The sequence below is a fragment of the Ictidomys tridecemlineatus genome, chromosome 3, assembly GCF_052094955.1.
Source record: "Ictidomys tridecemlineatus isolate mIctTri1 chromosome 3, mIctTri1.hap1, whole genome shotgun sequence".
NCBI lineage: Eukaryota > Metazoa > Chordata > Mammalia > Rodentia > Sciuridae > Ictidomys > Ictidomys tridecemlineatus.
In genome coordinates this window covers 39,712,760-39,736,942 of record NC_135479.1, presented here as the reverse complement: position 1 = coordinate 39,736,942, position 24,183 = coordinate 39,712,760, and the positions used below count along the sequence as shown (strand labels likewise).

At 53.0% G+C, this 24,183-nt stretch overlaps 2 protein-coding genes and 1 long non-coding RNA gene across 4 annotated transcripts in view; 2 read left to right on the top strand and 1 right to left on the bottom strand.

Moving 5' to 3' along the window:
• The first annotated feature begins 1,320 nt into the window (after positions 1-1,320).
• Cdk5r1 (cyclin dependent kinase 5 regulatory subunit 1) lies at positions 1,321-5,012 on the top strand. Its single transcript, XM_005327779.5, has one exon. The coding sequence runs from the start codon at positions 1,321-1,323 to the stop codon at positions 2,242-2,244; it is 924 nt and encodes a 307-aa protein (XP_005327836.1). The 3' UTR covers positions 2,245-5,012.
• Positions 5,013-7,258: 2,246 nt separating this feature from the next.
• Positions 7,259-24,183, bottom strand: part of Myo1d (myosin ID) — a 304,749-nt gene continuing 287,824 nt past the window's right edge. For both annotated transcript variants that reach the window (XM_040269138.2, XM_005327778.5), the window contains exon 22: positions 7,259-9,634. In XM_040269138.2, coding sequence (XP_040125072.2) covers positions 9,478-9,634 — 157 coding nt within the window. In that variant the 3' untranslated portion in view covers positions 7,259-9,477. The remainder of the gene's footprint in view (positions 9,635-24,183) is intronic.
• On the top strand, positions 11,842-16,243 carry LOC144376113 (uncharacterized). The gene is made up of 2 exons (XR_013436207.1): positions 11,842-14,011; positions 14,953-16,243. It is a non-coding gene; the product is annotated as an uncharacterized LOC144376113 (long non-coding RNA).

Below are 24,183 nucleotides of genomic sequence, written 5' to 3'. Positions count from 1 at the left end.
TTTACCATAATAGATGGGTTTAGGTCCAGCCTGTCGGTTGGTGCAGTGGTCCAGAACGGTCTTCGCCTTTTTGGCCTGGGTTTGGGATCTACCTAGTGGCGGGCGTTTACAAGGATGAAGGCATACATGTGCGTGACACTAGGGCGGCCTCTAGTAAGGACTGTGCCCTCCCCGCTCAGTGGCGGACTTTTCATGCCCTGGGGGCGATAGTCTGCGTCCAGCGGCCGCGCGATGCCAGGGCTGGCGGCGGCAGATCGCCCTGGCTGCCGGCAGCTGCGGGCTGCGCGGCGGGAACAAAGGCAGCACGTGGCGGGGCGGGGCCGAGATCGGCCCCGCCTGCCCTCGGCGCGCCCCACCCGCGAGCCCGGCAGGCTGCGCGGGAGCCTGGGACTCACGCGGCCGCGCCGCTGCCGGCGAGCTGTGAGGGTGGGGGCGGCACCAAAGGGCCGGGGCGGGGCGGGCGCCGGGTGTCCCCGCTGCCGCCCGAGCTGGCTCTTAGATGGGGCGCGGTGAGTAGAAGCGCATCCCGCTTGCGGCCGCATCTGCCGCACCGTGAGCGGCTCGGGTCGAGGACCCTGGCGGCCGCGGTTCCGCGAGGAGACCAGGCCCGCCAGAGCCGACTCGTGGACGGCGCGCGCTCCCGAGGAGACTGCTGAGGCGCGCGCCGGGGGCGGTAACGCGGCGGCGAAGGCGAGGGCAGCCGAGTGGGGGGCGGGGCCGCGACGTCTGCAGAACCTTGGACAGAAGCTCCGGAGCTGCCGCCGCCGCCGAGCGCGAGCCCCGCGGAGTCCCGCCGAGCGCCGGGACTGCGGCGGCTGAGCCGCGGCGCGCATTGCGGAGGGCTCGGAGCACAGGAGCCGCCGCCTGCCTGGTAAGCCTGCGCTGGGCGGTCGTCCGCTGTCCGGCAGAACCGGGTCCCGGCCGCGCGAGGTGGGGAGGCGGGGGTCCGCGGCCGCCTCCGTGGGCGACCAGCCTCCTCCCTGCTGCGCCTCCAGACCGCGGTAGCGGCGGGCGGGGGTGCTGCAGTGGAGGCGGCGGGGGCGCGGGCGGGGCCGCGGAGCTCGAGGAGGCTCGGGCGAGGGTCTGGAGGTGAGCCCGCGGGGGCCGCGAGGCGCGGGGCAGAGGGGGCGCAACGCGGAGCATCTCTTGGTGTTGAGAACCATCTTGTTTTCCACGCAGATCTGGAGGGGCAGCACGCGTGCCGGGAGCGTCCCCTCCTCCTTTTCGGGGCCGCCGCAGGCTCAGTGAGCCGTTTTTTCCCTCTGGCCGGCAGGCTGGGCGCGCAGGGACGCGGGCCCCCGCTGGGCGCGCAGCGGCACCATGGGCACGGTGCTGTCCCTGTCCCCCAGCTACCGGAAGGCCACGCTGTTTGAGGATGGCGCGGCCACGGTGGGCCACTACACAGCCGTGCAGAACAGCAAGAACGCCAAGGACAAGAACCTGAAGCGGCACTCCATCATTTCCGTGCTGCCTTGGAAGAGGATTGTGGCCGTGTCAGCCAAGAAGAAGAACTCCAAGAAGGTGCAGCCCAACAGCAGCTACCAGAACAACATCACGCACCTCAACAATGAGAACCTGAAGAAGTCGCTGTCCTGCGCCAACCTGTCCACATTCGCCCAGCCCCCACCGGCCCAGCCGCCCGCACCCCCGGCCAACCAGCTCTCAGGCTCCCAGACCGGGGTCTCCTCCTCTGTCAAGAAGGCCCCGCACCCCTCCGTCACTTCCGCAGGGACGCCCAAACGGGTCATCGTCCAGGCATCCACCAGCGAGCTGCTGCGCTGCCTGGGCGAATTTCTCTGCCGCCGGTGCTACCGCCTGAAGCACCTGTCCCCAACGGACCCCGTGCTTTGGCTGCGCAGTGTGGACCGCTCCCTGCTTCTGCAGGGCTGGCAGGACCAGGGCTTCATCACGCCGGCCAACGTGGTCTTCCTCTATATGCTCTGCAGGGATGTTATCTCGTCTGAGGTGGGTTCAGACCATGAGCTCCAGGCCGTCCTGCTGACCTGCCTGTACCTCTCCTATTCCTACATGGGCAACGAAATCTCCTACCCGCTCAAGCCCTTCCTGGTGGAGAGCTGCAAGGAGGCCTTTTGGGACCGTTGCCTCTCTGTCATCAACCTCATGAGCTCCAAGATGCTGCAGATCAATGCTGACCCACACTATTTCACACAGGTGTTCTCCGACCTGAAGAATGAGAGCGGCCAGGAGGACAAGAAGAGGCTCCTTCTAGGGCTTGATCGGTGAGCCCTGTAGCCCTGGTCATGGCTCAAGGATTCATTTTTAAAAATTTATTATTAAATCAGAGTTTTGTGTACAGTATGTGTCTAGCAAAGCCACCAAGGGCCTCCCCCTTCCCATGTTCTCTCCTTGGGATTTTTTTCAGCCCTGTGAAGAATTCTGGAGACTTGAACTCTCAAATCTTGTGCAAACCCAGATGTACTCGAAGCCACCCAGGCTGACCTCCCCCTTTGGGGAACCCAAGGGGCTGACTAGCCCCTGCTGCCTGTGCCCTTGCTGGATCCATGGTGGGTGAGGCTGCCCACTGCTCCCTGGATGGGAGCTGGTGAGGGGGTCTCTGGCTGCGGGCCCAGGGAGGAATTGGGATTTCTGGTCAGAGGTCCAACAGTTTTGGATGGTTCATTCTCCCAGAGGCTCCTCAAGCCAGCTACCCTGACTGAGCCTCAAAGACAAGGGTTTTGAAGCAAGATCCCTATAGCCCTGGGACATCTTCAGTAGAGGAGGGGCAAAGTGGGTCTCGTGCAATGATTGTGTCCAGTGGTTTGCCTGCGCACGGCCCTGGTTTGCGTTTTCTTTTTTAGGGAGAAGGGCTTTCCTTTAGTGGAGAAGTGGAACTTGCCCCTCTGCCCCTTGCCCACTACTCCCAGCTCCCACATTAGGGTTGGCTAATGAGCTTGTTTTCCTCATTAGGTTCTTATTTTGGGTCCCAGCTGAAGGGGTGGGGTGAAACTGGGGACAGCTACTTTCCTGGGTGAATTTTTCATTTGAATAACACAGCTTAGTCACCCTGTGGTGAAAGCCAGGACAGTGGCAGCTGCCCATTAGCAACAGCCTGTCTTCTGGGCAGGTGGAGAAGTCCACACCTGAGACCAAGCTGGTGCCCACCTAAGTGCTAAGGCCTCTTGCTGGTGCACATGACATTTGTCCTGCCGAGTCGGGGGAGGTGAGATCAGCAGTAGGGGTGATGTGATAATGGTGTATCCCACCCCCACCCCGTGTTAATTTAAAGCTGTTTCCAAGCAGTTCACTTTCTTCTGGAGAGGAAGCCTTGCTCTGTAAGGCCCAGTGAGACAGCTGGATCTTGGAGATAATTACAAGATGGGAGTTTGACTCCTGATTGCTTTGGAAGCTTGGTGATTCTGTAGCTGATTACTTGCAGCTGCTAGTTTTGGTGTCCACCTTACCCCAGTTCTATGAAAACACATGTTATGTACTTTATCTGTTTTCTTTCTAATTCTCCCAGACTGGTGGCTTGGGAGAGGTCCACGAAAAGGAAGCAAGTCTTCCTGTGTGGCCCCCACTCTTCCTTTGGGGAACAAATAGCAGTGTGAAGATGCTGTAGAGGATTCTCTCTTCCAGTCCTGGTCACCAGGGAGTGCTGGAATTGGGGGCTGGGGTGGGGGAGGCAGAGGTCATTTTACATAGGATTAGGTTCTAGGTGGCTGCCGACTTCTGCACAAGCACTACTGAAATTCACATTAAAAAAAAAGAAAGCTGTGAAATTGAGGTACCAATTTAAGAGGCCTGGAGCAGAGCCTTTTGGTCTGAGGCTTTCCCAGAGATGGGGAAGAGGGCCTGCCCTGCTGGAGAGCCTTTCTCCAGCTACTCCTTGAGGCCCACACTGAGCCAGTTCCTGGGACTGTGAGATAATCGGATGCAGAGCTGGAAGGCACCTGCGGCTGCTGGCACAGACTTCACCACAGCCTCTCTTCTCTGCTGGTTTTCATGCAGCCTGTCTTTACATCCTGCTGCCACTCGTGACCCAAGGTGGGAGGCCTGTGGGGGCAGCTGGCCCCTTCGGGCACAGAAGAGGAGCTTCAGGTGCCTAGTCTCAGCAGGAGGGTGCATGTTTGTAGTCCATACAGCTGGCTGAACCTGGCCTAGAACTGTGCCATTAAGTTGCATCCACAGGATTCCGGTTTTTTATCTGTTTCCTTCTCTCTCTGTAAATTTTTTTTTTGTTGTTGTTGTTTTTTGTTTTTGTTTTTGGAGGAGGTACACATTTCAGGAGATGTTGTGGACTAAGAAAACAACTCTAGTTCCACCAATGTGAAGCCTGTGTGTTCTCTTCTCTTCCCTTGCACTGGTCATCAGTATTGTAAAGGAGCAACTGATATACTTGAGTGTGCAAGCAATGAACCCATTTGACATGCTGCTATGAAGACTACTTTTAGAACAACAACAAAAAACTAACCTACAAAAAAAAAAAAAACCTTTATTCTTTAATTGTTGCTTTTACAGTGATATTGTGCATGCAAACCAGGAGCATTTTGTGTCTTAAGAAAAATAATCTTAGAACAGATGGCTGTGAAAATTACACCCATGCACAGAACAAGCCACAGGAATAATAGTTCAGGATTTGGTTTTTCTCTTTTTCTTGTAAACCCGAGGGTTGATATATTCTTTCCATGCAGTTACTAGAATTTAGTTTTGTTCCAACAGTTGTTAAACTTGCAATGAAAAGAAAATGTGCCATTTTTTTTCCTCTCAGAACTATTCATAGCTGTATATTTGAAACTGCTAATTATACATGTGTGATATATGTTGGTTTTTTAGTGCAATTTATTCTGTAGCTATTCTTTGACCAAACTGTGGGTATTGTTAATATTAATTTATATTTGTCTCATTTTGTATGTATGTGTAGTGTGTGAGTATGTGTGGTTTATAATCTGACAGTCATGAAGCTCAGTTTGGCTGTAATTTAATTCCCCTTTCCTTATTTTTATTTATTTTTGTACTGTGCTGATTCAATAAAATGCACTGACCATCCATTACATAGACCTCTTTTTGTGGGCCCGTCATTTGTGAGTAGGCTGGGATACTTTTTAATGCATGATTTATGCACTTGGAATTAAATTGGATTTGTGTTATTGGGGAGGGCAGGTGGAACAGAGCTGGGGGAAAGGGCTGAACACACTAAGGAGATTAAGAAAGCAGCACAGGTTAAGTAGGCTTTGGGTTAGTGGTGGGGGCTCCCTTTGTGGAGGCGGATGACTGGTATGTTGAGCCAAGGAGGGTCAAGCTCACACATATGGCCTGGCCAGTGCTAGCCAAGTGGGTTTCTGCATGGGCACTGGGCCTTGGACCAATATGTTGAGGCTTGTTGCTTAAGGCTGCTGCTCCTGTGTCCCTGAGCCTGGCCCTGCTCAATGCTCACTGCCCAAAGGCTCCTGGGCCAGTAGGGGTGGACTTGTGTCCATGTTTGGGTTTAGGTCTATGTAGGTTTCCTGCAGAGAAGCTCAGTTCTGGGGCTTCCAGAAAAGCAGCCAGCCCAGCCTGCAGTTTGGGCAGGGTAAGAGCCTCCCAACTCTGGTGGTTTGGGCCCAGTCCTGTCGAGCTCATGCAACCAGCCTCAGCTCAGGGAGAGGGCAGTGGGGACTTGGTCTTCCCTTGCTCCTGCACCTGGTTGTTAGAAGCTGTCAGCCTGGGAACACGGTTACTGGTTTCCTCAAGGTAACTCCCATGGGCTGAGTCATATTTTCCTGCCAGTGACTGGGAAGCACTCTGAGATGGCAGAGCCTCAGGTGCTGGGAATGCCCCATGGCCCCCTCTAGGCCTCACCTTGTTTGCCTGCAGCTCCCACTCCTACCTGAGAGCCCATTTTTGCTTTCTCCTCTCCTTCCACCCCACCCCTTCTCCAACCAACTACCTTGGAAAGAGGCCATTTCATCCTCTGCCATAAGATTCTGAGCCCATCCAGTATACATGTTTTTTATTTCAGTTAATGTTCTCTGACACCAAGCAATGGGCTTCAAGATTTATTATTTATGGAACCCAGGGGTGCTCTACCACTGGGCTCCATTGTTTTTTGAGACTTGAGGATTTTAAAAAAAAATTTTCAGGGCTGGGGATGTGGCTCAAGCGGTAACGCGCTCGCTTGGCATGTGTGCGGCCCGGGTTCGATCCTCAGCACCACATACCAACAAAGATGTTGTGTCCGCCGAGAACTAAAAAAAAATAAATATTAAAATTTCTCTCTCTCTCCTCTCTCACTCTCTCTTAAAAAAAAGATAAGCATAAAGTTGGGAGTTCATAACCCACTTGAATCAAACTGTGAAAGATGATGTATTAAGAACTGTGTAATGTTTTGAACGACCAACAATAAAAAAAAAAATGAAAAGAAAAACCACAGGTTTAGAGAAAATATTTGCAAAGATATATCTGATAAATCCAAAATATAAAAAGAACTCTTAGAGTTAAATAATAAGAAAACAAACATTACATTTAAAAAGTGGGCCAAAGGCCTAAGCCACCTAACCAAATAAGATATACAGATGGCAAACAAGCAAATAAGAGAATACTCCATATTATATGTCATTAGGAAAAAAAAAAAAAAAGATAAGCAGGAACAATGTTTCTGTCTTGCTGGATTAAAAAAATTTTTTTCTTTTCATTTGTAGATGTTTATTTTTATGTGGTGCTGAGTATTGAACCCAGTGTCTCTACCACTGAGCCACGACCCCAGCCCCTGAGACTTGAGGATCTTGCTAAATTGCTAAGGCTGGCCTTGACATGACATCCCATCTTAGCCTTCTGAGTCACTGGGATTACAGGAGTGTGTTGTCATGCCCAGCTCCAAGCTTCTGGATTCTAGAACACAGGCTTCAAAATGGTATAAAAAAGTGTTTGGATCTAACTCCACAGCCTTCTCTCCCTACTTCCTTATTTTTCCTTTCCGTTCACTAATAACTCTTTACTGGGATTGAACCCAGAGGTGCTTTACCACTGAACCACATTCCAGCCCTTTTTATTTTTAGATTAGGTCTTGTTAAGTTGCTGAGGCTGGCCTTGATCTTTGCGACCCTCCTGCCTCTCTGCTTGCCCAGGGGCTGGGATTACAAGTGTCCACTACCGTGCCTGGCCTTGATAATGTTTTTGTTGAAAAGCCTTGGACAAATTATCCTCTATTTTACATTATTTGTGCTTAGTGCTCTCTTCTGTCCTCTAGAATAAGTTGACTTTAAGCTAAAATTTTACAATTATAATGTTCAATGACAGATAAGAAGAACACCTTTAAAAATAAGATTTAATGCTTTATTGCTCTTAATGTAAATCAAAATATGCTTTAGAAATAAAGTTAATTTAATGGAAAATAGGAATATATGCACCAAACCATAAAACTGCATTTAAGTCAATCAGGAGAACCCACTTCATTGCATACAATCACTGCCTTCTTCCCTTTGCACGCCTGATGCATTCCCATGGTCAGTCCTATCCTATAGTCTTCATCTTTCTTCGGTTGCCACACCCTGTGACTTCTTTTAGTACATTATAAAAAAGTGCTTGTGGACAGCAGCGTCCAGTGGCCTCAACAGGAAGGCCCTGGTGCTGGGCTGAGGGGCCCCAGGCTACATCAAAGGGTGGGAAAGAAGAGTCCAAGCCCTTCATTTTATCCAGCCTTTGACAGGCAACTCATTTGGCATGATCTATTTTGGTGTGTTTAAAACATGTGCAGTGTCTAGTGTAAAGCAACAAGTTTGGGGCGATAAGTGGAAAGGGGAGGTGAAGTTCCAGTTAGATGGTTCAACTAGTGTCTACTGGTGATTGGCAAAACTATGAGCGTTGCTAAACTGGGCTAGTGGCACCTCTGCACTGTGCAGGCAGTTGACCAGGTTGGAGAATGAGAAAGTGTTCCCAAGGACAGGATGCCAAAAGGATTCTTTGTTGCAAATTGCACATAGTGCAAATCTCTGCAAATCCTGGGAAGGGGGTGGGAGGATGGGGTGGGATGTCCAGGATGGTGGGACCACCTTGGGTTAGCCAGGTGACCGCATCAGGCCCAGGAAAGACACAGGAGCTGGCACACAGGCACTTGGTGAGTTCCGCTGGGTCAGGGTGGGAGGATCAGGAGGGGCAAGCATCTGTGGCAGAAGCTGAAGACAATTTGTCAGCCCACTTTATACCCTAGCAGCTGCTCCTGAGGCACGGGCATACCCTCACCCCCTTTCATTATGGAGTATCTGCTCCAAGGTTATTTTTTTAAGGCTCCCCAAAGAGAGGCCTGGGCTGCCCAAAGGCCTCAGTATCCTTAACAGCTGAGGCTTGGGGAAGAGGGAGAGTCTCTGAAGTGCGTGTGCTATTTTGCTGACAGAAACTGGCAAAATGGCAGCATTCTCCTGGCAGGAGGCCCAAGGCCCCGGGCTCCAGTGGGGATATGTGCACAGCTTTGCAGGGGGATGTGGGGACCCTGGCCTGGCCTGCAGTGTCAGGACCCCATGCTCTTGATTCCTGATGCTCTGCCTCCTATGGTTCCTGTATGCTCAGAACCCCACCCTGGTCCTAGTTCTCCCAGTGAGTAGGAAAAAAGGAGTGAGAAGAGGAGAGCTGCCAAGCACCAGCGCTCCCCTCACCCCGCACCTGCATTTCCAACACAGTGTGGCCACAGCAGAGACCATGTTTGATTAACAATCCTGTAAACTGCAAAAATCAGTGTAAGATGGACGCGGGCTGTAGGTAGGGAAGTTAGAATATCCTCAGGGCATCATCACACTGTCTCCACAAAGAGTTGGTCAGAAGGCCCAGGCTTCTGGTTCCTGGTGACACTGGTAGTCTCTGAGGGGCAGGCTCTGGGAAGGAGGGACTCTCTGTTGGGGTCTATAGGTGAACCTGCTCACCTGATGGCTTTGGCTGGCTGGGGAAGGAGGGTCTGCTTAGGCACTCTGAGCTGGGTCTCCAGGACTGCAATCACCTTGGGGGAGGAGAGGCAACCGGCAGGACTCGGGGAGAGAACAGGCTACAGCTCAGCTCAGCCACCAGGTCTCCTCCATTCTGGGCTCCCCCAGCCCATCTCTTTGCAGGGGTCAGCAGCTAGACTGACTCAAGGCCCAGTGGGTTGACCTGGCCATTTGAGGGATGGCTTCACCAACTAAAGGTACCATCCAGTTGCCTCTGAGGTGAGATGTGTTCTGGGTGTCAGCCCAGGGGTCTGGAGCAGGGTATGGGGTCTTTGGTTTTCTGAGCAGGGACTGTGGAAAGTCAAGACAGCAGAAGATGAAGACCAAAGGTAGAAAGCTGGGAAGATGAGCTCCCAGGGAAGGGCCTTAGAAAGGCAGGCGTGGCCCTCCCCAGGCCTGGGCCCTCGCCAGCTGCTTTCTGGTGGCATTAGTGGGGATGCAGCAATCGGGCTGGAAGGAGGCTGAGCGGGGCCAGCGCTCGAGGGCCTCAGGGGCCAAGCCTCTCGGACAGCCTCGCCCTAGGCCCAGCCTCCTGCTCCCAGGCCAGGCCTCTGTGATGCAGTGGTCAGTTCCCAGGCACGCTGAGGATGAAGCCCGAGCGGTTCTTGGTGAAGTCCGGCTCTGGCTGGTTGAGCCGCGTCTCCACGGAGACGGTGCACTTCTTCCCATGCAGGCTGCACTGCACTGGATTGGTGACGTTCACTTGAAGGTGGCGATTCTCACTGGAAAACCCAAAAGACCAGGCAGGCAGTTAGCAGGCAGATTTAGAATGGGGTGATTTCCCTGGCCACCCACAGGGGCCTGCCACTTGCCAGGCTCCTGTGGGCTGGTGGGTTCTGATTTAACTTGCTTCTTCACAGATGTCCAGAGAGGGCTCGAGAGTGCTAAAGGGAGGTGGAGGCTGGGAGAGAGCAGAGTCGAGGTGCTGGGCGTACCCTCCACCACCAGTGGCAAAGCACAGGGCCCACCGCTCATCTCTGGAGAAGCCAGCAGGTGCAGCTGGTCCAGGACAGGCAGGTGTGGCTGAACCATGAGCCCCCAGGTCTTGGGCGTTAGGTGTCCTGGGGGCAGGGTTCTCTGTCTTGTGACTATTAATTGGTTATCACTGATTGTGACAGGGAGACCCATAGGGGACAGTGCCTGTCTGGGGTAAGTGGACACTTCCCCCCCACACATACTCCCCGATGAGAGGAGGGTCTGCTGGGAGTCTGATCCTGGCCCCTCTCTATCATGCAGTCCACCTGTGAGAAGACTGTCCCAGTTGACCACAGCTCTGAAGGCTGTGGGCCTCCTGGAGGCTGGGGTTGTGACCTGGCGTTGCCAGGTCAACTTTGCTGATGGTGCCTACCACCCTGGCAGATGGGAATGGCGGGTACAGGTAGTGGCTGCTCCCACCCCTTTGTCCACTAGGAGCCCTGTGTGGTAGGAGCTCACGTTCCCCTGGCCTGGGAGCGATGAGCCTCCTACTGGCCAGAGAGGGGCCTCATGCACGCTCTCCTTGTTCTAAGTGGGGGGTCAAGAGCTGAGGGGCAGCATGGCGGGGCTGTCCCTGCTGTAGAGACAGGAGCCCTTTCCTTCGGCTTCTCACACTGCACTGAATATACTTAAGCTGCTGCTTATTTTAAAAGCTGAGAATCCTGTCGAGCTAGGCTGGCACCTAACATCCAGGCACACACCAGCCTGCGCTGGGGAGGGAGAGGAGAAAGGCAAGGCCTGGGAGCCTCTAATCAGGTGGGCTGGCTCTGCCCCATGTGCCTAAAGCCTTGGGAATCCCTTCGTGACTCTGGGGTGGCACGTGGGACGTGGACAGGCTGGGTGCCCCTGAACACTCTTCTGGACCCACTGGTCTGAGGTTGCTCCTGGCGTTGAACAGTGAACGCCAAGCTGCCATGTTCACGTGTGGCGGGAAGGCCAGGCCTGAGGTCAGTACATGCTGAGCGTCTGTCCAGCCTGGATGTGCCCTCACTGGGCCGCTGTGAATGTGAGGCGCTTTTTGAGCACTGGCCTGGCCGGGAGGCGACTGCCCGGAGGCTGAGGCAACCTGTCAGGCTGTGTTCACTGCCAGAGGGGGCCTGACAGCAGCAGGCCCAGGAGAACCCAGGCTTCCCCGGAGTGCCCAGCCCAGGGCACCATGTCCAGGGACTCCCCATGATGCACCCCAGAAGGCTCTGAAGTTTAGGAAGTAATTTTAGGTGTTCTTAGGGGCTCTTCTCACAACCACTTCCTACCTGCTATGATTAGCTATGATGTAGAGGCAGAAAACGGACCAGGAAGAGGCTCGTGGTTATCACTTATGGGCATTAGGCATCTAATACTTAATATCTTGTCAGCTGCAGCTAAAAGCTTGGCTTAGAAGCTATTTTTAACCAGACTTGGACATAAAAATAGCAGAGCCCATCAGAGGCAATGACTCAGGAGTCTTCTTCCTGCAGGAGTCAGGGCTGCTCTGCAGGTAGAGTGTTCACCTGGGGTCCTGGTGCAGGCCCGAAGCAAGCAAAGCCCCAGCTCTGTGGCGCTACTGTGGCTGGGGATGTCTCCAGAACCAGGCTGGTTCCTGAGCCTCCCGTCTGGGAGCCAGCGCCCTTCCTTCCCCTTCCTGGCTCTGCCCTCCTCCTTCCCCTGTGGAACCTGGTAAAGTACACCTGGTGGGTTCTAGAATCACCTGGGGAAAGGGCTTAAGTGGCCATACTCCAGGCTCTCCCCACCCCATGCTCCCGGGCCAGTGCAGTCCTCCTAGCAGGGTCCTCCTTCCTGGCCTGGTGCCCCGAGTCTGCAGAGTGGCCCTTCCCCTCCTGTTCAGCTGCTGGACCTGTTCTAGGTCTCTAAGAGGCGGTAGAGGCTGGTGAGGAGAGAGGTGTGAGGAGCACCCAAGGTACAGGGACAGACTTGGCCTTGAACACGGAGCCCTGGGGGGGGGGGGCGGGGTGAGGGAAGCTTTGGAGGGCCCTGGCTCTGGGTTGCTCCTCCCACACTGGGCTGGGCTAAGAGCTCTTGTCCCTTTCTGTCCCAGTCAGTAAGCACTGGAGTAAATACTAGCTGGGGAGCAAGCGGGAAGCAGATGACAGAAAGGGAGGGGGGCAGTTCCCTTCCTCAGGGAGCTTCCTGCAGAGGGGAGAGCAGAACACATGCTGGAAGGCGCAAGATAGGTCCTGTGTGGCTGGGGCGGGCTCTCTTCCCTCCTGGAGGCCATCAGGAAGCAGGAGCTGCTGCACTTGACCCTCCCCAGCTCTGACCCTCCCCAGCTCCGGGCCCTCTCCTCCACTCTCCCTGTCCTACCCTCCTGGGCCAGCCCCACAGCTGCTCTGTCCCCCCCAGCGGGATGCACGGTCCCAGGACAGCGGTTGGTTGTCCTGTCCTTCTGGTGGGCAAGGCTGGCTCTTGGGCATTCTACGCCACAGGCCCAGCCCACGGGGCTTCTGGAGCAGCTGTACCCAAGTGGACAGAAGGGCCGGTGTACATGTCAAGGGGCCTTGCTGCCATCTCCTCTCCCGACCACATTTCTGAGCTGCCCCTGACCTGGACCACAGATTCTGATCTGTGGCAACAATGAATTCCTACTTCCTGTGTCTCAATGCTGACCCTCAACTGAATGAGTCACAGACATATTAGGAAAGAAAAGGCAGCGTTTAGTGATGCTCCCACATCCCCTCTCCACCTCCGGGGGTTTCTGGGTGATGCTTTCTAAGCCCACGTGAAAGTTCTCCTGATTCCTTTGGGGTCTTAATGTAAGATCCAGAGGCCTGGCTGGAGGGTCTGGATTCTTATCCAAGTCTTTCATACCTCTACGAAGGTCTTTTGCAACTCTCAAATATATACAGGAAATCCATTGCCTATTTTATGGTGAAGATGAATGGAACGAATACTCTCATCCATCCATTGATCTAGCCTCTGCCCTTGGACGCCCTGGCACTTACCCAGTGCTCACTCCCCGTCAGACACTGTGCCAGGCCCTGAAAGACCAAGTGAGTTTGTAGCCAGAGAGCAGGGGAGGGGTGGGGTTCCCCTGAGCCCTGGCAAGCTGCTTGCCCTCATGGGATTTGCAGTCTGGCGAGGGATCTGCACCGGGTGCTTGGTCATAAAGCACCGTATGTGGGAAACCCACACTATGATTTTGCTTCACGGGGGAAATTTTACTCCTTTCTCAAGTGCTAAGAACCTCCAAAAGAGATTTCAGGAGAGCTATTATTACAGACTCAGTTTATGTTCTCTTCACACCATAAAAACCATACGAATGCTTCTGTTTTGAACAGTCCCTTCCTGACTGTCTTCATGGGGCGGTGGATTCTCAATCTATTTAAATCTGACAAGTTTACGGAGCATCCTGCCTTGTGCACTGCTTCCACTTTGAGGATGCAGGTGCCTGGAGCGCGGAGAAGCCTCTCACAAGGGCTCAGACACAGGGCCCTGGAGGCTGGGGATGCCTCCCAGGACAGATGGGCAACACTAGCCAGGCCGCTGGCCCTGGGCTTGCTAGGTCCGTGTGACGTTGCAGGCCTTGGTGCACCTGCTCTGCACACTGCTCGCCCAGCAGCAGAGCTCCATCCCCTCACTTCCCCAAGTTCAGATGCCCACTGCAGTCTCTCAGCCGGGGACAGCAGAGGGCACGACTGTCAGCATTTCCTAGGACGAATGCACACCCAGTCTATGAAGTGCATTCCAAAGGAAGAGTGGCCAGAAGCCGGTGAGATGGAGGGTCCCCGAAGGAGGCCTGTTCCTTAGAAAAGAAACATTTCATGTTGACTCCCCAAGTGACGGGATGTCCCTGGGCTCCTGCTCTTTTCCTTGCATAGCCCTGCGTGGCCCTGGCCTATTGGGTCTGGACCGAAAAGGGGGCTGAGATCATAACTCAACAGTGAGGGCAAGAAGAAGTGCCTCCCTCATTCTGTTCTCAGCTACACTCAAATGGTGCCATCTACACACTACCATCGACAGACCACAAAAGAAGACAATGTGGATTCAAATGGCAGTTCCTCAGTAAGTGAAACACAAAATGACAAGACAACCCTGCAATTCCACTCCAAGATATGTATCCAAAGGAAATGAAAACAGATGTTCAAAAGCTTGTCCACAAACATTCAGAGCAGAGCTATTTACAAAAGGTGAGAGCAACCAAAATGTCCATCAGTGGATGGAACCACAAAATGTGGTATGTCCATTCATTGAAATATTATAATTCAGTGGAGAATATTACTCAGCAATAAAAAGAAATAAAGTTTTGACACATGCTACAGCATGATGAACCTTGAAAACATTTTGCTTAGTAAATAAAGCCAGATACACAAGGCCACATGTGTATGGTTCCACTTAGAGTAGGAAAATCTATAGCAGAGAATCTATAGAGACAGAAAATACAAGAGCCATTGCAAAGGGCTGTGGAGAGTGGGGTGTGGTGGGGCTGCTTAATGGTTATATAGTTTCCTTTTGGGGTGATGAAAATATTCTAGAACTAGATAGAGGAGATGGTCGTGCAACACTGTGAATGTACTAAATGTGGGATTCAATTCTTGGTGAATTTCATCACGAGAGTTTTCCTTTAAAAGTGGACTGATTTTGCTAGGTATGGTGTCGCACGCCTGTAATTCCAGCAGCTCAGGAGGCTGAGGCAGGAAGATCACGAGTTCAAAATCAGCCTCAGCAAAAGTGAGGTGCTAAGCAACTCAGTGAGACCCTGTCTCTAAAATAAAATATAAAATAGGGCTGGAGGGTGGCTCAGTGGTCAAGTGCCCCTGAGTTCAGTCCCTGGGGAAGGAAGGAAGGAAGGAAGGAAGGAAGGGCTGGCAGGCATGGTGGTGCATGCCCGAATTCCAATAACTCTGGAGGCTTAGGCAAGAGGATTGCAAGTTCAAGGCCAGCCTCAACAACTTAGTGAGGCCCTAAGAAACAGTGATAACCTGTCTCAAAAAATAAGAAGGGCTAGAGATGTGGCTCAGTCAGTGGTAAAGCATCCCTGGGTTCAATCCCCAGTACCCAAAAAAAGTGGGCTGATTTAGAGGAAATAAAAGACCTGCCCTCTCACCGTGTTTTCTCTCCCTCTTTCAAGTACGACCCAAATGATTTCAAGACCGGCAAGAAGTTGCTGTGGCCGAGCAGCGCTCGGGCTGCTCCAGGGCCTCCTGACTGGCTCTTGCTGGAGCTCTACCACGTCCCGGAATCTTTATAGAGTGTGAGCCCTTTCTTCATTTTTTAAAGAAAAGAAAACAGATTTTATACATGGAAACAGGGTGTCTCCTGTGACGGCGTGCCAAGCCGAATGACAGCTGCGGACGGAGGCTGGCAACGGGGGGAGGGCTTTTTTCTGCCCATCTTCTGTTACAGGATTTAGTGGCTCAGCAAACTGTGGAATTTCGGGGGACTTTCATCTCAGTCATCTGTTCTCAGCCATCATTGCAGGCAAATGGCCTCTGCCAAGTCATTTTGCTTCCTTTTTCGTCTACACTCGCTGTGGCCGCCCAAGGGTAAATGCAGGAATGGATCAATGTGACGACCCAGGGTGGACCCTGGGCTGCTGAGGAACTGAATCAGCCCTGAAAACGACCCTACCTGTCCAGGCCCTGGTCAGTTGGCAGTGCAGGTCTCTAGACTGAAGTCGGCCCATGAAGTGGGCCTGGGCAGTGGGTCAGGTGCCCTCAGCCAGGGGCAGGATGGTTCTTCCCCATGGTGGTCCAGTGGTGCTCCTTCTGGGCACAGGGTGATGCATTTTAAATCCAACAGATGCACCGAAGGGAAGTGCAGTGAGAGTGGGGTGCAGCCCGGTGGCCTGAGAGCCCTCAGGGTGTGGGCAGGAGTGCCCTAGGGCAGTGGAGGCTGATGCCAGGTTCTGGTGTGAGGTCACAGGACATGGCAGGAGGCACTTCCTCTGCACCAAGCCTAGACAGGCAGTAAACAGACGCTTCTCAAAGAGATGAAAAGAGTCTTCAGTGCTTCATGAGGAATCCTAGAGGCTAGGTTTTTCCACCCAGATGTCACCAGGACAGGTGTGCTCTCCAGCTCCCTGAGGACAAGGACCTCGGATCGGGGTGTCTGGAGAGCCTGGCTGAGCTCTGCACTGTATTTCATTTCCTTCAAGCAGCAGGCCCCTTTGTGGGCTCAAACCACAGAGGACCCCTCTTTCACAACCCTGCCATAGGAAATGCCACTTCTGCTTTTGTTGGGGTACAACAGACACTTGTACCACAGTCACTTCTAAAGTGAGACCAGGAGGCCAGCACCCAGGCAGCCAAGGGCAGCGGGTCTGCGCTTCCCGGACTAGTCCGTCCTTTCTGGTTCCATGGTTGGTGAGGGATTGGGGCAAAACCATTTTAACTTAGAAAACAAAATTTCTTGTCATGTAACAGCTGGGTCAGATCCAGGTCCTGTCACCAGTCAGCAACTCGGAGGCCTCACCTGAGCCTGGCATCTATCTGCCAGGGCCCAGGTGGCAGAGGCTGCACTTACCACCCCGCCCACACTACCCCAGGACCCTCCTGGCCTGGGACACCTTTCCCCCAAGGTGCTCTCCTCACATGGCCCCCAAGCCCCTGGCAGCTACTGACCATGACAGGCAGGGCCCTGCCTGGAGCAAGTAGGTCAGGCCCAGTCATGGCCCTTCCATCAGAGACGGGTGATGGGCAAGGTCAACACCCTGTAGTGACTAAGCAAGGGATGCACAGAGGAGGGTGCCCTGGCCTTGGGTGGCTGAGGTGGGCTCCCAAGAGGCAATGACAGCAGACTGAAACCCCAAGGGTGGTGAGACTTCTTGTAGGAGCTTTTTTGGCTCTGTTTTCTCATTTCTGAAGTGTTACTGTATGTTCAGTTCTCCTTGTTTTGTATGTCATTGCACTGTGGTGTCACCTATGCATGGGGTTTCAGTGACAGTACCCAATCCTTGTCCCCATCTTAGCATGAAGCCCAAGCATATATTCTCAGCCACCTCTAGACAAATCCCCCAATGCCCTTCAGCCAGTCTTCCTGGGCCCAGTGCTGAGCTCATCCTCCTGACCCCCTCTCCCAAAGTGCTTCCCTCCTCTTGTCCAGCCTGTCGGCCAGAGGCTCCCCAGTCAGGGAGGCCAGGACTCAGCCCAACTCCCTTTTCTTTCTCCACTGCCCACGCAGAGCTGAGCTCTTCCGACTCTCCCCACGGTCACAGCCACGGCCCAGAGCCACGCCCCTTCCCTAGTTCCTGCCCCCAGAGCCACGCCCCTTCCCTGGTTCCTGCCACAGGGCCACGCCCCTCCCCTGGTTCCTGCCACAGGGCCACGCCCCTTCCCTGCTTTCTGCCCCCAGAGCCACGCCCCTCCCCTGGTTCCTGCCCAGCCCCCTACCTGGTTTCTCTGCCCTCCCTCCCTCCGTGCCAGGCCCTCCTTCAAGCACATCCCTGTGGTGTCATCAGAGAGCTCTGTTCCGGGCACACGGACATCCCGTGGCTCTCTGCTACCATTTCTTGTCATCCTCCAAGCTTTTGAGGTGTCCAGCCTCACACTGAGTGGTGTCCACCTGTGGCCTCTGCTCTCCCACGGCCCCTAGCATGAAACTGGCCCAGCAAGGGATAAGAGGGACAAACCTGACTCCTGCAGGATTCGGCAAGTCCTGATTATGGTTCCCAAAAGGGAACGGCTAAAATGGACATTAAAGGAAAGAAGCGGTGACCTGCAGGTGGCAGTGGGCTGCAGGGGGCAGGAGGGGACGCTGGAGCCAGCACGGGAAGAAGGCTGGGGTGCCAGAAGCACTGACTGGGGAGTCACACCTGGGGCCACCAGTGAGGGAACAAGGACTGAGCCCTGCTTACAGACAGGCCCTCCTCAGGCTCCTGGCCTGTGAAAAGGACATCAGAATTTTTGCCTCTCCAGCTCTCCTCTCTGTTGACCTCTTGAAAAGCAAATCCACTGCGGCTCACCAAAGGCAGGGAGAAAACCTCAAGAACCGAGCTCTGAGCGCAGAGGCAGGCCGGCCTGCTCCAGTGGGGGGACAAAAGTTCACTCTTCAAAGAGCTGACCGAGAGCAGAGCAGCCGTCGCCCGGAATTCTGCCTCCGTCTATCGTCTGAGCGAGGACAAAGCAAAGACTTTCTCAGAACACAGGGCCTCTGTCGCTTGGCCAATCTCTGCTGTCATGGGAAGAATCACCGCAGGACACTTCATTAGGGAAGAGCCAGGGCAGAAGGAGAGTGTGAGGTGCAGTGGAGCGAGTAAAGGGGGGACTTAGAGGCAAAATCTAGGCAGGTCAGAGCGGAGGAAACACCACTGTAACGACAGGAGTGAACCGGAATGAGTTCTAGGGTGTGAACCGTCAAGGTGAACCGAAATCCAGGATGACCACAAGAAAGGGGGGGTGTCCCAGCGGACCTTCCAAGGTCCTGGTCTCAGTGGAGGAGAGTGGGGACGCGGAAGGACCTCAGCCTTCCTTCAGATAAGCACACACGTGGGAAAAAAATAGGGGAAACAAGAACAGCAGGACACACGAATCCCTGACGATAGGAAGGGCGAGAAGAGAATCTGACCCTTCGGTGAAGGTCGGAAAGGAAGACAAAAGTCGCAAAGAAGAAACAGAACAGGAAAGACTCCATACTCCTGAATGAGCTGAACGAGGGCCCTGGATGTGTGAACTGTTGAAAGGGATTTCTCAGATTAATTTAAAAATCCAGCTACACACTACTCCCAAGAAACACTCCTGAGTCATAATGACACAGAAAAGTTAAAAAGGGGTGGAATAAGATACAGGAGTCAAATGTTAGTCAAAAGAAAGCTGGCCAGCGGGTGTGGTGGCAATGTGCCTGTGATCCCAGGGACTTGGGAGGCTGAGGCAGGAGGATCTCAAGTTCAAAGCCAGCCTCAGCAACTTAGTGAGGCCCTGAGCAACTGGATGAGACCCTGTCTCAGCATAAAAAATAAAAAAGGGTGAGGATGTGTCTCAGTGGTAAAGTGTCCCTGGGCTCCATCTCTAGTACCCTACCCCTGCTCTCCCCAAAAAAGCTGGCAAAAATCACTGCTGGAGAGAAAGCTCATAGGTAGTTGTTTTCTTTATCAAGAGCATCCTCTCGTGTGAGCATGTGAGCGTGTGAGTGTGTGTGTGTGTGTGAGTGCGCACGTGCACATGTGTGGTGCTGGGGTTCAAATCGAGGGCCTTGTCACACGGCACACTCTATGACTGAGCTACACGTCCAGTCCCAAGCGTGGGGAGACACCTCAGCAGGCAGTGCTCTCCCCTCCCAACCCAGGAGGAATACAGAGAGAAGGCGGCAGCCCTAAGCCCACCAGGGCTCTCCCCAGAACCCGACTGCCCTGGATTTGGAATCTGTGATGTCCTGGTCTGTGGTATCATCACGGGAAATAGCAGAAAAGTAGCAAGGGATTTACAAACATCAGTTTGTGGAGTCCTCAACATGACGCAAGTTCAAGTTCCACTTTCAGAAGAGGAAATGAGGCCCAGAGAGGCTCAGAACTCACCCAGAGTTACACAGTAGAAGCAGGACTGGAGCCTGGGCACTGTGGGCCAGTCATCCTGCTGTAAGAACAGGTTGACATCCTAGCGGTGTCCCTTCCCTGTGCTCTCTGCTCAGTAGGGCACTGAGCATTGTTCATGCCCCATGAAGAACTCCTAGGAGTCCATCAATGTCCACAGAAAGAATGAATTTTTAAAAAGTGACACGATGAACCCAGCAGCCAGGGTTACTTCAACCCGAGACACTGACCTGAAGACGAGGCCAGCATCAGGCATCTTCGAAGGGGGGTTGTTAGGAGGTGAGTCCAGCATGAGCGGCCAGGCCTGGGGCCCATGGAGGTCAAGTGAGGCACATGGGTGCTACTGGTTCTTTGCTCCACTCAAGGGACTGTTTATATATGTGGTTAAAAGATATTAAGACTTTAGGGACACTATCCAAGGCATGCCTTTTGTAGCTGGAATCCTTTTACAGAATGAACCGCTACACTTCTCTGTAAACCCAGACTTCCACAGATTAGGTGCTGCCTCCTCACTTTTTAAGGAAATGAAAACACTCAAAAAAATTGTTTTTTTGACAGTACTGGGGACCAAGTACAAGGGCTTTGTGTGTGCTAGGCAAGGGCTTTGTCACTGAGTTATATCCCCAGCAGGACTCATGGCAAACATATGTGCAAGTCGGAGAAGTTGCAGGAATCATATCAGAGAGCATGCTGTCACTTTTATGTCCTGAGGTTTAAGGGAGCAGTGGTTCTACGCACATTTCTCTACAGTACGCTACGTAGTGTGGGCAGGTATTCCTAGTGGTCACTTAGCTGTCTGCCGGGCTGGGGCTGCTTTGTGCCTTGGGCAACTGTTAGTAGGTCTTGGGCTGGGGCAGGGGTTGGCAATCATCATCCATTTATTAAGAACCTGCCATGGGGTAGGTATGAGCATTTTACACGCGTCATCTCATTTAATCCAAGACTGTCATTATGAGGCCCTGACATCATGCTCCCTTTATAGATGTGGAAGTAGCAGCTTAGAAAGGTCAAGTGACTTTTCACAGCTGGAAGATGGCGAGGCAGGGCCTGTACCCAGAGTGTCTGCCTTGAACGACACTTTTAACCTCCATTCCATTTGGTCCTGGTATTGAAACGCTGTTCTAGCCTGGTGTGGAGTGTCGCCTCCGCAGCATGCAATTTGTTAACCCCAGGCACGTGTGAGTCACAGGAAAAAGCACTTTGCATCTGCCGCAGCAGTGGCAGGTTTGGACATTCTGACCCATGACCCAGGCCCCCGCGGCCCTCTCTCCGCTCCGTGTCCCCTTCCTGGGCTGGTGCTTTCCACTCCTCGGCCTCCATCAGGCCCAAAGACATGTCTCCCAGGCGTGGACGGTGCCAGCTCTCCATGAAAGGAGTGTTCTCCCGGTGCTTGGAGAAACTGCGCCCCATGGCACACTATGTCTTGACTGTCCAGCTGGAGTCCCCGGGGAAGACCACTGCTCCAGGGAGACTCTCGGTTGCTGTTTTCATCAGCTAAATGTCCCTGTTCATTGTGCTTCAGCATCTTCCTCTAGCAAAGGGGACCAGGGCAGAGCCTCTGAGCTGGAGGGGACCTCTGTAGCCTGAGTGGCCTGGTGGCCGCCATGTGCCTCTGATTTATTTCCCTGCCACCAACATCACAAGTGGGGGTGGTGAGAATATGCCCCAGAGTAATCTGGACTCTTTAGGGCTCACTCCTCTGTCTCTCCCTCCCAAGGTGTCCAAATTGATGCCTCTTCGCACCAGGGATAATGAAACTTCCCCAAATCAAACTGAAGAACCAAAACTGTACCGACGGCTCCTTCAAATGTGAAAAAAAGAACAAAGAACAGGAAAGAACAGAACAACACCAAACCAAACAAAAAGCCAACCACACCACAAATCAGTAGCTGGAAGCGGGGGTGTCCCATGCCATGAGGTCCTGGGCCCCTCTGTGGGTGCCCTGAGATGGCTCCCTCCCATGAAATGGCAGTGGGCCCCCAGCCCTCAGGTCCACGGGCAGCAGCCCTCCCACCCTCCCCTGCACACCTGTCTGCCTCCCTTCTTCTCTTCTCCCCAGCCTCCTTCAGTTTCTCATCTCTTGGTGCGTCTTGCTCTGATGTCCGTAGGGCTTTATTTTATATCTGAGAGATTTTCCCCTTTAGCTGTGTTTTTTTTTTTTTTGACATCTTTTCTGTTTCCTGCTTACATTTCTATTTCTCCTCTCTTGACACTTCTGTTCATAGCACCTCCACAGTTAGCACCATCTGTGCACACTGGTGTTTATTTTCTGTTCACGTTGTTAATGAAGGTACTAAATAAGAAGAGACGGAGTCTGACCGGCACCCACACCTTTCTCTGAACAGATGATTCTTAGTGGCTTGTCAGGAACACCAGGGCACATTTTCTTTTTTAGGGGGAAGGGGTATGGGGATTGAACTCAGGGGCACTCGACCACTGAGCCACATCCCCAGCCCTATTTTGTATTTTATTTAGAGACAGGGTCTCACTGAGTTGCTTAGCGCCTCACTGTTGCTGAGGATAGCTTTGAACTTGTGATCCTCCTGCCTCAGCCTCCCGAGCTCCTGGGATTATAGGCGTGTGCCACCACACCTGGCACATTTTTCTTGTTCAGCTTGCCATTATCAAGAAGGAGTTGGATTTGCATTTGTCAGTGGCCAGAGGTCACTGAACAGAGAAGCTAACAGGATCCCAGTCTCTGCCACCTGAGAACTGAACATTTAAAGCAGGTCATATCCACACACAAACATGGGGGCTGGGGTTGTGACTCAGTGGTAGAGCGCTTGCCTAGCATGTGTGAGGTGCTGGGTTTGATTCTCAGCACCACACATAAATAAAATAAAGGCCCATTGACCAATTTTTTTTTAAAAGGATGCACATGTAAGATTAATTATTTCTATCCATCAGGGTTGTAGGACAGCATTTTTGAACTAATGAAAAGGGCGTCTGTCGTGAGCTCAGGAATTTTAGGCATTGTTTTAAAACCTGTTCTACATGGATCATCTGAGCTATGGCTCTGTGACACAAGATAATAAAATAGCTTCTGCTTCTAAGAAGTTCAGTCTGGAGAGGGAGGCGGACGTAGCAGGGTGTGACAGGCAGGGCCACGGGGGTCTAAAGAGCCTGCTAAGAAGTGCCCGGGACTCTCTTGTCCTGCTGCCAGGGGCTCTGTCTGATAGGCGCACACACACACATCTTCCAGCACCCTGGGCCAGAATGGCCCTGATTTCTCGCCCTGCCCTGCTCCCCACACAGATGATGCCCGAGCCCGGGAAGCAGGTGCTCAGCCCAGTGTGCCAGGGGCCAGCTTGCCTGCGCGGCCAGCTTGCCCCTTCACCAGAGACGTCCTCAAGTTCTAACTGCCTTTCCCACCCACAGGGATCTCTAAGATGTGACAGACGAGGCGGCCATGGGCTTCCCTGTGGAGGACGAGGAAGACTTGAAATGCCACCCCACTCATCTTGGTCCAAGATGAGTGGGGTGGCATTTCAGCGACCCTGAAGGACAACCAAGAGCTGGAGCTCTGAGTTCCAGCATGTTTGGGACAGTGTGGTGGGAGAGGAGGCCAAGCAGGCAGGATGACAGGCAGGGATCTGGGTTTGATTCTGCAGCCAGTGGGCAACCTCAGGATTCCTGAGGAGAGAAAGTGGAGGCCCTTCTGTCTCCCTAGGCACCCTGGCCACTCTCTGCAGTGGGCACGGTCCTCGGCCAGCTCCTTCTCTCCTTTCCTCTAACTCGCCATCATCTCAAAGGAAGACCCACTGTAGGGGACCTTGTCTGTATCCCCCGTGCCTAAGAGAGCATCTGGCATACAGTAGGCACTTAATGAAAGAGTCAACCCAGGAAATTGGTAGAGATGTAACAGGTGGGGTGAAAGATAGATGGATGGAGGAGTTTTAAGGCAGGAAGACGAATTAAAGAAATGGAGTCCTGGAAGGAAGGGTTAGGAGCAAAGACCATCGGCTCTGAGCCTCTGTGGAGTGGGGACTTGGTGACTGATTGTGTGATAAACCCTGTCCCCAGGTTTTCAGCTTGAGTGGTCGAGAGGAACCTAGAGAGAGAGAATGAGTTTGGTTTGGGACGATGTTGAGTCTGACTTCCTCTGAAAAGTCCAAAGGAGTTCACGATACTTTATGCAGACCCAGGAGGACCCAAAACTCACCCTCTCTTCCTGCAAGGTGATCTGGTAAGAGTGAACGTGTGTGCTCCGTGAAGGTCTCTCACATATCAAACCTGTTTTACAAGACCTATTTTATAAGCAAATTCTACTACAGAGTCAGTATTTACAGTGCTGTAGTGGTGCTATGACAGCGAGTGACAGCAAACGAAACGTCTGGGACTTGGAAACCGAGTGTTGAAACGGCAAGCGGGGCACTCAACCTGTGAAACGCCACCTCCAGCCACTGGGCTGCCACTCTGGTCCACCCGACACACCTGCAGATTCTTAACTTTTTAGTCAATGTTGTCTTGTTGTTTACACTTTCTCCACTATTCTTTCCAGTGCTCTTTGTCTGAAAATGTCCCGATTTTTAAAAACACTATTCTTAGGAGCAATAGCGCAATTATTGAGGAGGAGGAGGAGGAGGAGGAGGAGGAGGAGGAGGAAGGCTTAACCTTTGCTCTGCAAATTACCTAAAATTGTGCTGACTTACAAGAATTTGGAAATTGGTCAGTGAAAATGAGTGAAGTACAGTTTGCTGAAGAGTCAGATCAAGCCACCATTTAGGGGTTGTCAGCACATCAAACTGCTTGCTGAGCCTCGAGAAAGAGCTCTCTCATATATTAACTTTCGGAACTTCAATGATAACACATCCAAGAGTTAGATGTTCCATCTGG